The sequence below is a fragment of the Ostrea edulis genome, chromosome 5, assembly GCF_947568905.1.
Source record: "Ostrea edulis chromosome 5, xbOstEdul1.1, whole genome shotgun sequence".
Lineage (NCBI taxonomy): Eukaryota > Metazoa > Mollusca > Bivalvia > Ostreida > Ostreidae > Ostrea > Ostrea edulis.
In genome coordinates this window covers 26352207-26366620 of record NC_079168.1, presented here as the reverse complement: position 1 = coordinate 26366620, position 14414 = coordinate 26352207, and the positions used below count along the sequence as shown (strand labels likewise).

Genomic DNA, 14414 nt, shown 5'->3' with positions numbered 1-14414 from the left:
AAAATTAATAACAACAAAATACAGTACATGCATACATCAATGAAATGTGTTTTAAAATGTACACCACAACAGAAAATGGGCTCAATTCTTTAAGCATGCATGTATTAAACCTACAGATGGAATAAGAATGAATATTATGTTTAAATTCAATAATCAAAAATCTTAACACTTTCCTCCTCATGGCCACCATTTGACAGTGTATTACGTATTTTATTGTTGACATCATTTATTACGGTGGCTCACTGCACCTTGAAAAAGTTTCTCAAATCAGTATGTTATGATTTAATTATATGATGTGACGATATGTAGTAAGTACATACATTGTGATGTCAAAAAGGCAAAAGGTATGCAATTTTGAATTTGAAAATAATGATCTTCAAAATATGATCTCAACAAATATGAACAAGAGTATCTGGCAGATTGGAACTTGGGATGTGTGGGTCCGTTACGCAATACTTTATTCACTGCGCTAAAATGATAGACAAACAAATCAATCGATACAAATACCATTCAGTTGTTGGAAAAATCATGTTCACAAAATTAATCAACCATAAAAATGATATTAAAGCTTATACAGTAATTCTTTATAAATTTTTCCCAAAACAGATCAGTATTTACCTTTTACATACTAGAAATGCAGCATTTTAAATACGTAAATGCATAGTTCACTGTACATATCACAAGCATTCTGAGATTATTGCAAGCTACCAGCACCCCCTATTTATTTGAGGGATGACATCATATGCAGACCATGTATATTTGGACAAGCAGGTGAGTACTATTTTTCAACACCACGAAATATTATGATTTCGATCTCTCGTACATAGATGCGGCAAAGCAGACAATTGTCCTGAAAACTATATCCTACACAAAGTCCTATTTATCTCGTAAAAATCACTCAACTGTGATCAAATTTACACTTGATTGTAAACCTATAGCAATATTGGTTCTGTCTTTGATCTCTTTACCACGGTAATACTGATAGTTGTGAACATCGCACATGTGAATCTTATCACTGTAGTGATAGTATGCCTATCTTAACAACTACGAATTCCCACAGAAATGAAAGTAGAATGAAAATATTACTTTTAGGTGACTAATAAAGCAGTAAATGTACAATTTTTATGCGTGGTTATAATTTCTGCTAGGTCCACGGTCACATGAAATTTGTGTACTTTCATACCAACAGCCTTAAAACCATGCACGCTATTTTCATGTAAGCCATATTATGCAACCTAGCAGAATTTCATACCGGCTGACTAAACCAAAAATAGTAATCTGCGAAATTACGACTCTGTGGAATTATAAATACATCTACAGTAATATGTAGTTATAAATATTATCTAGGGGGGAAAGCTAATGAATGTCTCCAATGAAGAACTCGTCAATTAGTAGCATGAGAAGGAAAGAGTTCAGCTGATGCCATCTACACACATAAAGCACCACCTCATTACTATGTACCCTCTGACTCCATAGCGTGGGTAAATAGGAGATTCAGTGCTTTGTAGTTAGATATGGAATTTATTTCTGAAGTACTTAAGAAAGGATTTTATTTTTTATTTTCAGGAGTGTGGAGCACAAGTGAAAATATAAAATAATCCTGTCTAGCGAGTGAAATAAATTCCATATTCAACAACAAAGCATTGAATTTTCTGTTTATTACATTTTCTTTGGTTTTAGAAGTTCAACATGTTCATTAGAAATCTTACAGGAATACACAACATAACGCCACAATCAGTTATTTTCACTGCATTGAAAATAACATGGAGTGAAAATATCAATTTTTATTATATACTTTCAATTTCATCTCTTCTTTTATCTTTAAAAGTTTGCGGGCATATATCACACGATATATGCCCGGAAACATTCCAGCCCGCAAACATTAACGTCACAATCAAATTTCTACGCCGTTAATTTTCAAATTTTTCATGTTTTTCATCTTTTACTCAGTTAAACCGATAGTTATTGTTAAAAATAAAATTATTGTTAGTTTCTAAATGAAATTGAAAGTATATAATAAAAAGGTTATAGACTTTGTATGGGAAATATGACGACCTCGTTTTTTGTCACGAACGGACCTCACAAGCTCGGTCCGTCTACGCGCCAAAAAACTCGGTCGTCATATTTTCCCATACAAAGTCTATAACCTATAATTATTCAATGGATAAATTCCCGTATTTCACTATGAAAATGTAATAAAACAAACAATGCAATACACTAAACGATTCCAGTTTGATTTGTTTTAACTTACAGCTTTTTCTGTGTTTTCTAGAAGGTCCTCTGGTGACATTTTGGCAAAGTCAGCAACCTTCTCCTGCGGCAAGAATTGGCAGAGATTTCCCACCTGAATCTTCAGTTTGGCCACCAGTTCATCAACCTAAAAACATGTCAAAGCTTGTCTTGTGTCTGTGTGAAGAACTTCAACCTAAAAACATGTCAAAGCTCGTCTTCTGTCTGTGTGAATAACTTCATCAACCTAATAACATGTCAGAGCTCGTCTTCTGTCTTCTGTCTGTGTGAATAACTTCATCAACCTAAAAACATGTCAAAGCTTGTCTTCTGTCTGTGTGAATAACTTCACAAACTATTCAAATACCTGATCATTCACTTTACTTTAAACCAACAAAAAGCTTCTTCATACACATTTCAAGTGAATGGAAAAAGCGTAACCACTCACAGTTAATATTCTATGTACATGAAACTTCAAACATTAAAATTGTACAACAATCTAAAATAACAACTGGGAGTTTATGTAATACTGAAATACGCATTAGGATTCATAATGCTGAACCTTTGTAACCAGACATGCACATTGAAGTTCCGGAAGGCCAGACAAGTGCACAGACGTTTTGTCGATTTTTAAAGCAAATTCCTAGGAACAATACTGTACCGATTTCATTGTTGCTGTTCGGCCATTAACAGACCAAGATGAAGTGTTGTTTTTCTGAATTTCCCGTAAAATTATCCAGTTTTCTCCATTGTTGTTATATCTGCAAATATAAATCTAATCACTCACAAAACGAAAAAAAAAAAAAAAAAAATCTATATCAAATGAAAGAAAGCAAAAGTGCACATACCCCACACTCCAACATTGCTTGACAATGCCTCACATAATGAATGCATGGTAATGCTATGCAATACTGCAAGAACAGGACAGACAGGCTCGAAATTCTAAGTTCAAAAGGAGCGTAACTCCCAGACAAATTATTGCATCAGAATTTCCTGGGAATATGCACATTGACAGTGTCCTTATCAACTACAAAGTTTCACGAAATTCTGTTGAGCGGTCTCAAAGGAGTTGCGCTGACAAAAACAGGACAGATGGGCTCAAAAACATTATACCCTCAGCAACTTTGTTGCATGGGGTATAATAATTCGCTGATTGAGATAATAACTTTGTATTGGTTAAAACTTTAGTATACAGTGTATAAGCAGTTGACTTCCATATCAGTGGAAATCTAGAGGATTACAATGTATGATTTGGTAAATCACAATCATGATACAAATGTACGCAAAACTAATCGCATCCCAATCTGAATTTACTATGTCTATCACACAAAACTAATCGTATCCCAATCTGAATTTACTGTCTATCACACAAAACTAATCATATCCCAATTTGACTTTAGATATGTATCCCAATATATTTGCGGCATTATTTCTCAAATAAGTGATATATAGATATGATGTATATGTTTATTTTTTCCCCCAGTGATATCGTGTGTGTATTTTATGTATATATTTTATATTATGTTACCTATTTTTCTATTCTCTCATTTATCTGTCTGTGAATATGTTTTATACAGGACCACAATGTAAACTAGTCAAGTGTACTAATTGTGCTATCCTGTCTAAATAAAAGAATTTATTATTATTATCATTATATCAATCACACAAAACTAATCGCATCCCAATCTGAATTTACTATGTCTATCACACAAAACTAATCGTATCCCAATCTGACTTTAGATATCAATCACATAAGACTAATCGTATCCCAGTCTGACTTTAGATATCAATCACATAAGACTAATCGTATCCCAGTCTGACTTTAGATATCAATCACACAAAACTAATCGTATCCCAATCTGACATTATATAGATATCAATCACACAAAACTAATCGTATCCCAATCTGACATTATATAGATATCAATCACATAAAACTAATCGTATCCCAATCTGACTTTAGATATCAATCACACAAAACTAATCGTATCCCAGTCTGACTTTAGATATCAATCACACAAAACTAATTGTATCCCAATCTGACATTATATAGACATCAATCACATAAAACTAATCGTATCCCAGTCTGACTTTAGATATCAATCACACAAAACTAATCGTATCCCAATCTGACTTTAGATATCAATCACACAAAACTAATCGTATCCCAATCTGACTTTAGATATCAATCACATAAAACTAATCGTATCCCAATCTGACTTTAGATATCAATCACATAAAACTAATTGTATCCCAATCTGACTTTAGATATCAATCACATAAAACTAATCGTATCCCAATCTGACTTTAGATATCAGTCACACAAAACTAATCGTATCCCAATCTGACTTTAGATATCAATCACATAAAACTAATCGTATCCCAATCTGACTTTAGATATCAATCACATAAAACTAATCGTATCCCAATCTGACTTTAGATATCAGTCACACAAAACTAATCGTATCCCAATCTGACTTTAGATATCAGTCACACAAAACTAATCGTATCCCAATCTGACATTATATAGATATCAATCACATAAAACTAATCGTATCCCAATCTGACATTATATAGATATCAATCACATAAAACTAATCGTATCCCAATCTGACATTATATAGATATCAATCACACAAAACTAATCGTATCCCAATCTGACTTTAGATATCAGTCACACAAAACTAATCGTATCCCAATCTGACTTTAGATATCAATCACATAAAACTAATCGTATCCCAATCTGACTTTAGATATCAATCACACAAAACTAATCGTATCCCAATCTGACATTATATAGATATCAATCACACAAAACTAATCGTATCCCAATCTGACTTTAGATATCAGTCACACAAAACTAATCGTATCCCAATCTGACTTTAGATATCAATCACATAAAACTAATCGTATCCCAATCTGACTTTAGATATCAATCACATAAAACTAATCGTATCCCAGTCTGACTTTAGATATCAATCACACAAAACTAATCGTATCCCAGTCTGACTTTAGATATCAATCACACAAAACTAATCGTATCCCAATCTGACTTTAGATATCAGTCACACAAAACTAATCGTATCCCAGTCTGACTTTGGATATCAATCACAAACAAGAGGCTCATGGGCCACATCGCTCACCTGAGTCACCTTGGCCCATATCTGAAGACTTTCCATATATGTTTGCATGTAAAACCTTAGTCCATATTATGGCCCAAACTACCCTTTGCAAACTTGAATCTACACTATGTCAGAAAGCTTTCATGTAAATGTCAACTTCTTTGGCCCAATGGTTCTTGAGAAGAAGATTTTTAAAGATTTTTCCTATATTTGTATGTAAAACTTTGATCCCCCCTTGTGGCCCCATCCTACCACCAGGGGCCATGATTTGAACAAACTTGAATCTGCAATATGTCAGGAAGCTTTCAGGTAAATTTCAGCTCTTCTGACCCAGTGGTTCTTGAGAAGATTTTTAAATGACCCCACCCTATTTTTGCATTTTTGTGATTATCTCCCCTTTGAAAGCGACATGGCCCTTCATTTGAACAAACTTGAAAGCCCTTCACCCAAGGATGCTTTTGGCCATGTTTGGTTGAAATTGGCCCAGTGGTTCTGGAGAAGAAGTCGAAAATGTGAAAAGTTTAACAGACAGACGGACAGACAGACGACGGACAAAAAGCGATCAGAAAAGCTCACTTGAACCTTCAGTTCAGGTGAGCTAAAAACCGATTAATTGGAATAAAATTTTCATAATCGAGCACTTAGAATTTGCCAACAATCGACTGATTTTCGATTATAATTGATGATTGGAACATCACTTCTTAATAGACCATAAAACATGATTAAAAACGAGAAATGTTTCAGAAACATGATGCCCCCATGGTGCAAAACTGAAAAGGGTAATATATACGTGTTAGTATCATTTAATCAATACATATAGTAGTTCCAAAGCAATTCAAGATATTGAGCAGATATTGTTTCTTATGTCTAGAGTGGATTGACCCTTGACCTATCACCTCAAATCAACAGGGATCATCTACTCCTTAGGATGTGTCAGTGTACCAAGACTGATGTCCATCAAGGCAAGGGTTCTCAAGATATTGAGTAGACAGTATCTTCTTATGTAAAGAGTGGATTGACCCATGACCTTTGAACATGTGACCTAAAAATCAGAGGTCATCTATTCTTTAAGATGTACCAGTGTACTAAGTTTGATGTCTGTCAAGCAAAGGATCCTCGAGATTGTGCAGACAAGGCTTGGTCTACAGACCAACCAACAGGTGCAAAACAACATGCCCCTCCCCTCTTTTTCAAAGGGGGGGTAAAAGTTATAACAAGTTTCTTTCTATTTGTGAGCACAATCAATGCCCAGTTAAACTCACAATTCCAGTTCGATCTTGGCTTTCTGACATCCATACTTGATGTAGTCTCCCAGCTGCTGAGCTCGGCCCAATAGTCCCGTCTTACCACCAAGTCCCAAACATATAGCACAAACGATGGAGCTCTTCCCCGTACCATTGGGGCCAATAATGACATTCAGAGATGGGCCAGTATGAAACTCCACGGCATCATATGTTCTGAAAATAAAAAGTGACACATTGTAACTAGAAAGCAAGTGTATATAATATTTAATGAGAGGTGCAAAGGAATTATCAGTCACCTGAGTAATAGTTAAGTATCACTCAATCTAATTGGAATCCATCGTCAGATACCCACGGGTGATCTCGTTTTTTACTCATCACCTGTGGGCAAACTCGCCGAATAATCATTGTATGTAATTAATGTGCGTGGGTCATTTCATTGGCTGCTGCAGAGTCGAGATGGCAAATCAACGAAGTTTATGTTATGTATGTATGTTCGGCAATGACAAAAACTTTTCCATAGTTAACACACCGATTGCAATTAAGTCCACTCACCGGTGCATTTTGCTGTATGAGAAAGGTACTCCCACATAATTTTGACTGCTATTTGATGTAAGTGACCTGTACAATTTGTCTTTAATCGTTTTAAAACAAAATTTGCACATTTTAACGGACGTCAACATATTTAAATAGCATATTAAATAGCAAACTAATAAACATATTTTCAAAACTGAAGAGTTCCAACTTTCTGATTGGTTGTCTATAATCAACAAATTAGCATATTTTACAACGATATTTCGGTGAGTTTGCCCACGGGTGATGAGTAAAAGACGAGATCACCAGTGTATGTATGGGTATATAGAATCAGACTTCTTAGATCCGCGCCATATACTCTGTTTAAGAAAATCTGACATAACCTGACTATGGGTCATGTGAACTTTGTTAGCCAATCAGCGTGTTGCCTATGAAATCATTGGTGTTCACAAATCAAGGAAAATGGCTGCAATTGTTTGGTTTGAAAAAAACCAACACATTTCAGCTAGATGTGACGTCACAATGCACCGTTTACGTTGACTAGCGTTATATTCGTGTTAATTAGTTTTTTATTTCTTGGTTTAGGGATCCAACAACCCTAATTTCTGGGGAATGGAAAAAGGAAATAAAATGCAAATTTCTACTTATTTTAATTCCGCTGATTCTACCCAACATGTCAAAACGAAAATAAAAATAAAATGCATTTTCAATTTTACGAATAGATAATCGTGAAATGCAAACCTAACGATATTGTATTTGGTAATTACTATTCGAGAATGGAGAACGACCAAAACAACCCTGCAGAAGATCCAGACATTTTACAACACCTGTCTCAGGCGCATCTTCAACATCCGATGGCCTGAAAAGATCACAAATGAAGAACTATGGAAGAGAGCAGGACAGGAACCTATAGACATACAAATCAGATGTACGAAGTGGGGCTGGATTGGACACACCCTAAGGAAGCCACCTTCCAGCACCACATGCCAGGCCCCGACCTGGAACCCACAGGGCAAGAAACACCTGGAGGCATGACTCAAGTAGAACTAAAAGCGCAGGACATGACCTGGCATGACACTGCAAAAGCAGCTCAGAATCGTGTTTGTTGGAGGACTGTCGTCGATGGCCTATGTTCCTCACAGAACGACAGGCCTAAGTAATGAATCACTATTCGTTTTGCGAAATATCTTTATTCCGTATTTTTAAAAAACCATGTAAACAAATATGGCCACGATGACAGTAACGATACCTATGTCGTTCTTGTCGATGAAATAGATGCCATTTCTTCTCCAAAAAAAGAATTGATAGAAATAATTATTTCTCATACAATTGTCGGTATTCTTGCTGCTAACATAAAACGAAATGCAGTGCTATTTGGGTGTTTAAAGATGAGAGGAAGGTACAGTTGTTAACTTGTTAGCAATTTTACTAGATAGGATGTTCTAGACATTGCTAAACTGAAAATGTCCTACGGACCCGGTTTGAGTGCGGTGAAGGCCTGTACCGAGACACAGTAAGATTATTCTAACTAGTGACTTTATACCACAGCAGTACATGTCATAATAAATGTATTTGAATACATGTACTGTACGTGCATCTCTGCCGTCAAAAAAATTCGTACAGGGAATAGAATAGCTGCAATAATGTCGCCCTATCCTATTTTAATTATTCCGACGTTTTCGAAAATGTTGCAGAAGTGAATCACTCCCGCATTTGCACCATTACGGAGATCCTAAAAGTTGTAGCCCTCTCCCCCAAAAAATAAAAAATCAGAGAAGGCTACATTATTGCAGCTATATGAATAGAACAGAGTAAAAAATTGTTAGATGCTTTTGATATTATAATGAACGCCTGTAAAAATATGATCAATTCCCAAATAAAATTCAGAAAGGTATGCATATTTCTCGAAAATTAGTATACCTTGTGTAGTGGTGGAAAGAATTTGAGTATCAAATAAAAATGAAAAACAAGAAACATAATTTCTTTCAAAAAGGGTGGTAGAGAATTCCAAGAGCATGTCTATGTGGGAAAAATGGGGTTAAAATTATTTCATGGGGGTATAAACATTCTGACATTAAAAATGGAATTACTACATAAAATTGTAATAGTGCTTATATTAAAGTTTTTTCTTTATATTTACAATTTGTAAATATAAAATCTTAATTGAGCATATACAGCAAAATTAATGAACAACATAATATAAATACTGGATACTTTACAACATCAAAGAGATATGACCTTACACATTTTATCAGCTTATGTTATACCAAAGTGCAACATAGATCCATGTAATAGTTATACACTGAATTTGAAATTCATAACATACTAGTCACACTAAAGAATTTTTTATTTAATATTTAATATCTTTTGTTTATTTGTACTCACGAAATGATGTTAATGGTTTTTTTTGAAAATAAAACAATGATAGATATTTAAAAATGTTTATTTCATTTTTAATTTTTTTCCCCCAACCTAATTTATTTTTTAAATCTGTATACCAATAAATTAAAAATCGCTAAAACGCATCAAAGATGTGAATGGCCAAGTTGCAATTTGGAAAATTATACACACTTGCATTCACTAAGTAAAAACATGCACATCTTTAATATAGTTTATAAGTATGAAGCTTTGAATGGCCGCAATAGGTATTTAGTGTGATAATGACCTTGACCTTTGGATTTCAAAAACAACATGAATCTTGAATGTCATCAGGATTTGAAGTCTGATAAACAAGCACCAGCAAGTACATGTATAAAAGTTAGAGGCAAGCTCAAATCTACAGGATATAGCGAAAAAGAGACCTTGACCTTTTGATCTCAAAATAAATAGGAACCTTCCTCTTTTGGATGTGATGAAAATATGCAAGTCTGACAAAGACGCACCAAGTAGTACGAAAGTTAGAGACAAACTCAATTCTATGGCATTTAGTGAAAAAGTTACCTTGACCTTTGGACCTCAAAATAAATAGGAACCTTCTTCTTTTGGATGTGATCAGGTTATGTAAGTCTCACAAAGATGGACCAAAAAGTATGAAAATTAGAGACCGGACAAGTTAATTGGGGACGCCCATCCTTCGCCAATTCCACCCTCCTGTGATGTCATCAAATTTTGCAAAATCAATGATTTATTTAGATTTATGCATGATAGGAACATAAATTTTGTTGTAGTCTTTTCTGATAGGTATTTTAAAAAATCTTGTTAAAAATAAACTATTTCAAAAGTTTTAAGTCATTGATGAATAATCAATGATAAGTTTAAAAATATTGAATCTAAGGGCAATAACTCTGTTTTTAATCCTTTTTATTGATTTCTCCATCAAGTTTATTATGCCATAGATTTCCTTTATATCTAAAGACATTTTGTATGTTTTTGTGAAGATACGTTTTATGAAATTGTTATGAATGCTATTATATCGTCATAACCAATGTGTATGGAATTTTGATAACGCTGTTTAAGGAAAATTCTAATTTTCTGACGGTGATATATGGTTCTGTTTATGTACTCTCACATCTTAAAAAGCATGATGACCTATGTATTTTATTTGATAATTTGTTAGTTTTAACTCTAGTGAATGGAAATAAATACAATTATTAAACTTGCATCTGATAAAACTGCGAGTATGGGGTTACCTGAAGTAAACCAAATTGAAAACTATTTAAATTGTACCCATCCCTATTCATACATAAATTGCAATTCACATTTCATTTCATTTGGGTGTATCTAATATTGTATGTTTTGTTGTTTGTATGAACGGAATAGATTAGACATTACTGGTAAAGTTTGAAATTCTTTATGTGAGAATATACAATTTCATAGTGTGGAATAAACTTCGTGGGAGAGAGATTACTGCAACTTGTTTATGAATTGCCGGGAACCGCCTTAATAGTCATCATTGTCTGTATGGCACAATCTGACTGACTGATAGATCTCATGAATATTCCAAGCACCGCTAAGTTGTCTTGTTTTCTCCTGGAGTTTAATTTCCAATATCAATTTCTTGTTTGATGAAAATGTGAAGTTTTTTTTCCAATTTGGTTCTGCTAAAAAAAAAAAACGGCGCTAGTGCTGGAAATGAGAAAGAGACAAAGAGGGTTAATGAAGACAAGAATGAAACTAAAAGTAAACAAGAAAAAGAAAACATCTATGACAAAAATATTCTTATTTTTGGACAAGTGAATTTTGAACTTGGGCAAGTGGATTTCTAGGTAGTGCTTGCCTGGGGCAAGTAACAGTAATAACATTTTTTTAGACCCCTGTTCTGTCCTGTAAAGTTGCAATTCAATTGATCTGAATCACTGCAAGCAATAACAATATCTTATAATGACCTTCCGAATGACTTGCGAGACAACAGTGAAGATAAAATCCACAAAAGGAAATAGTTACCACAACTGAGCAAATAAATAAAAATCAAATGTTTATTTGGTATATCAGGCTGGGATTTCTTGAAAAAATCTCAAACTTACAGAGTTCTTGAAAAGTGTCGATAATGTCGGATTATCCGATAAAAGTAGTAAATGTCCGACACAAGTTACTTAATTGTCGGTCCTGATGGCCGATATAAGATCGGGATCGAAGTCCGTTTTTTACTGGGGAAAATGACGGCCATGTGGCCCATAAATTTTCAAATCGATGCTAAATCCGGCAACACATAGAAACTTCAACGTGATGAATCAGTTGTGAGGAACTACGAGGAGAAGAGAAACCGATTGTATCTCTGCCTGGCAATCTGGGAGACAATGGCTTTTGTTTGCAGTGATTTTACCTACTGCTTGGTGACACAATCTGCTCAAAGTCGAAACTGACGAAAGACCAGCTACACCCGGGCAAAAGTGAGAGAAAAAGTAGTTACAACGATTGCAGAGGAAGATGAGAAGAAGTTGAGGGGAATATACAGGATAGAGAGAAAAATGGAGGATGAGGGAGAAGTGGAGGGTGAGAGAGAAATAGAGCAAGAAAGGGACTCAGACAGTGAAAGTGAGGAAGATTCATTCAGAGTGTATTAAGGAAGATGAGAAAGGCCATGAAAAGATAATTTATAAACGTATAGCCGAGATGGAGATTGAATATAATTACACATGTAGTTGATTTTAAATAAAATTTATGAAAACCTCAAAAGCGATGCATTTTTATCTGGACTGACAAAATTTTGTTTGGGCTGACACTATTTCTAACAGTGTCAGACCAAATGTCTGACACTTCAAAAGAAATTTCAAGAACTCTGAACTTAGGTTTGAGTATTCTTCTATCTGAGTATTCTTCTGTCTGAGCAGTCAAAATTTGAGTAAAATCTCAGACTTAAGTTTGAGTATTCTTCTATCTGAGTATTCTTCTATCTGAGCAGTCAAAATTTAAGTAAAATCTCAGACTTAAGTGCAACTTTTAACTTAAATTTATTTCGAGAAATCCAGGCCTGTACATACAAACTTACATACATAAATACCAAGGATAACCAATGAAAGCTCGAAAGCTTATTTCCAATGGGGTCCCAGGGATTTATCTAGGTTGTTTTTACTACCAGTAAAAGGTACCTTTCCCCCTTGGCAACAAATGGATATTTCCCCTAGTTTCCACAGATAAAAAAATTCCCTTCATTTGTAGAAACTTCCCAAAATTGTATAAGAATTTTCAACAAAAATCATTTTTTTTATATTCTAAGTCATTTTCTACAATTGTCAGACTTACAATATAGATAAAATGAGTAATCAATCACTTTATATGGCTGTTATAATCTGTGGATATTATATTTCATGGATGTTCCCCATCCCATGGAAGCTCATGACTACATTCTCAAAAATTCCCCATAAATATAAAATGGGTAGTAACAACTAAATGCTGGATAAAACCCTGGGTCCTTTGATGCACGGATGTTTGCGCTAGGGGGTCATTCTTTACGTGCGAGGAAACCAGAGTACCCAAAGGAAACCCACGTGTCCGAGCGGGTGACCACCATACCCTCTCACATACATCCACTGCCGATCACGGGGATTGAACTCGGGTCACAGTGGTGAGAAGCGAGAGCGCTACCCAGACACCCTTCAGCATTCAAGGCTTAATAGCACTTGCACTATAACTATGAAAAACTCGACATAAGAGATAAAAAGATCAAAGTTCTCAACATCTAGGAAAATTGAAAAAATCAAACTGAAACTGAATGGAAAATGCTACGAACGAAAATTCAGTTGCACTTACACATTGAATGATATCGATTGAGGTCATATCCCGTAACACTGTCCCTTTAAAAAAATATCAAGTTGATTTCTTAAAAGTGTCACAGATACGTCTGCAATTTATGTCCCGTTACAGATTAAGAGTAAGGTAAAATAGTAGTCCCTTATACATGTTATACATACAGAAAGTTGTCCAGTTTGATCCTGACGATTGAACCCTCTTCTTTTTCAGAATTTTCACGCTGTGATGACCTCTGCATTCGTCCCACCACGGCTTCAGTTGTTAATTTACGCCTAGTTCCCATTTTAAGCTAATTCTATAAAACTGTAAACAAATTTACTAAGTTTAACCAAAGACATATAACCATATTCCCGGGTAAAATTCCCACTGTTTCGAATATCTAAAATGTCGAGCCCGACAGGATGTGCTCATGTTCCGAAATCATCGAATTTAGCTGAAATCCCGCCATTGTGAATCTAAATCTCTAACAAAACATCGAAATTCCCCCGAGTCGTAAGACTATGGTGAAAAACCACTATAGGTCATCTATGCATGACTTTGTAAGCTTTTTGCTGTTGCGGTCGTGACATTTTAGATACCGCACCCGATGTCATTACACATCACATTCAAGAGATTATTTGGGACAAGGTGAAAGAGATTTTTAAAATTCGTTTCCATCGAAATCAAATTCGTTCTCACAACAACAAAAAACCGTTTGCACAAAATAAAATTCGTTCCCACCGGCGATAGATTCCACTAATTATTTATTTATAACTTAGGAGTACACTAAGAATTCAGCTAGAATATACATGTAGGTAATAGAAGACCTATGGAAGACTTAAAAAATATATGGGCTATATACATCAAAACTAATATGATTTCATGATTATTAAGCATGTCTCAAATATCTAACCAATATAAAATGATTTGATAAGAATACATTTTAAAGTATATTTTTAAAGCATGGTATGGGGAACTTTAGAACTACCTAGCGCAATCTTGAATAACCGTCGTCACTGGACTCCCGAAATGTCGGCGCCAAACTGCAGAAGGATAATTCGTATCCTCAAGCAGGACCCAGGGTTACCCGAAAGTAGTTCTGGTATCTCGAAATAATTGA

At 34.8% G+C, this 14414-nt stretch overlaps 1 protein-coding gene across 1 annotated transcript in view; it reads right to left on the bottom strand.

Annotated features, from left to right (window-relative positions):
- Positions 1-13863, bottom strand: part of LOC125649414 (structural maintenance of chromosomes protein 5-like) — an 87782-nt gene extending 73919 nt beyond the window's left edge. Inside the window, exons 1-4 of the mRNA XM_048876958.2 lie at positions 13477-13863; positions 6614-6808; positions 2891-2990; positions 2252-2377 (exon numbers count right to left, since the gene is read on the bottom strand). Coding sequence (XP_048732915.2) covers positions 2252-2377; positions 2891-2990; positions 6614-6808; positions 13477-13598 — 543 coding nt within the window. The 5' untranslated portion in view covers positions 13599-13863. The remainder of the gene's footprint in view (positions 1-2251; positions 2378-2890; positions 2991-6613; positions 6809-13476) is intronic.
- Between the last annotated feature and the right edge of the window lie 551 nt (positions 13864-14414).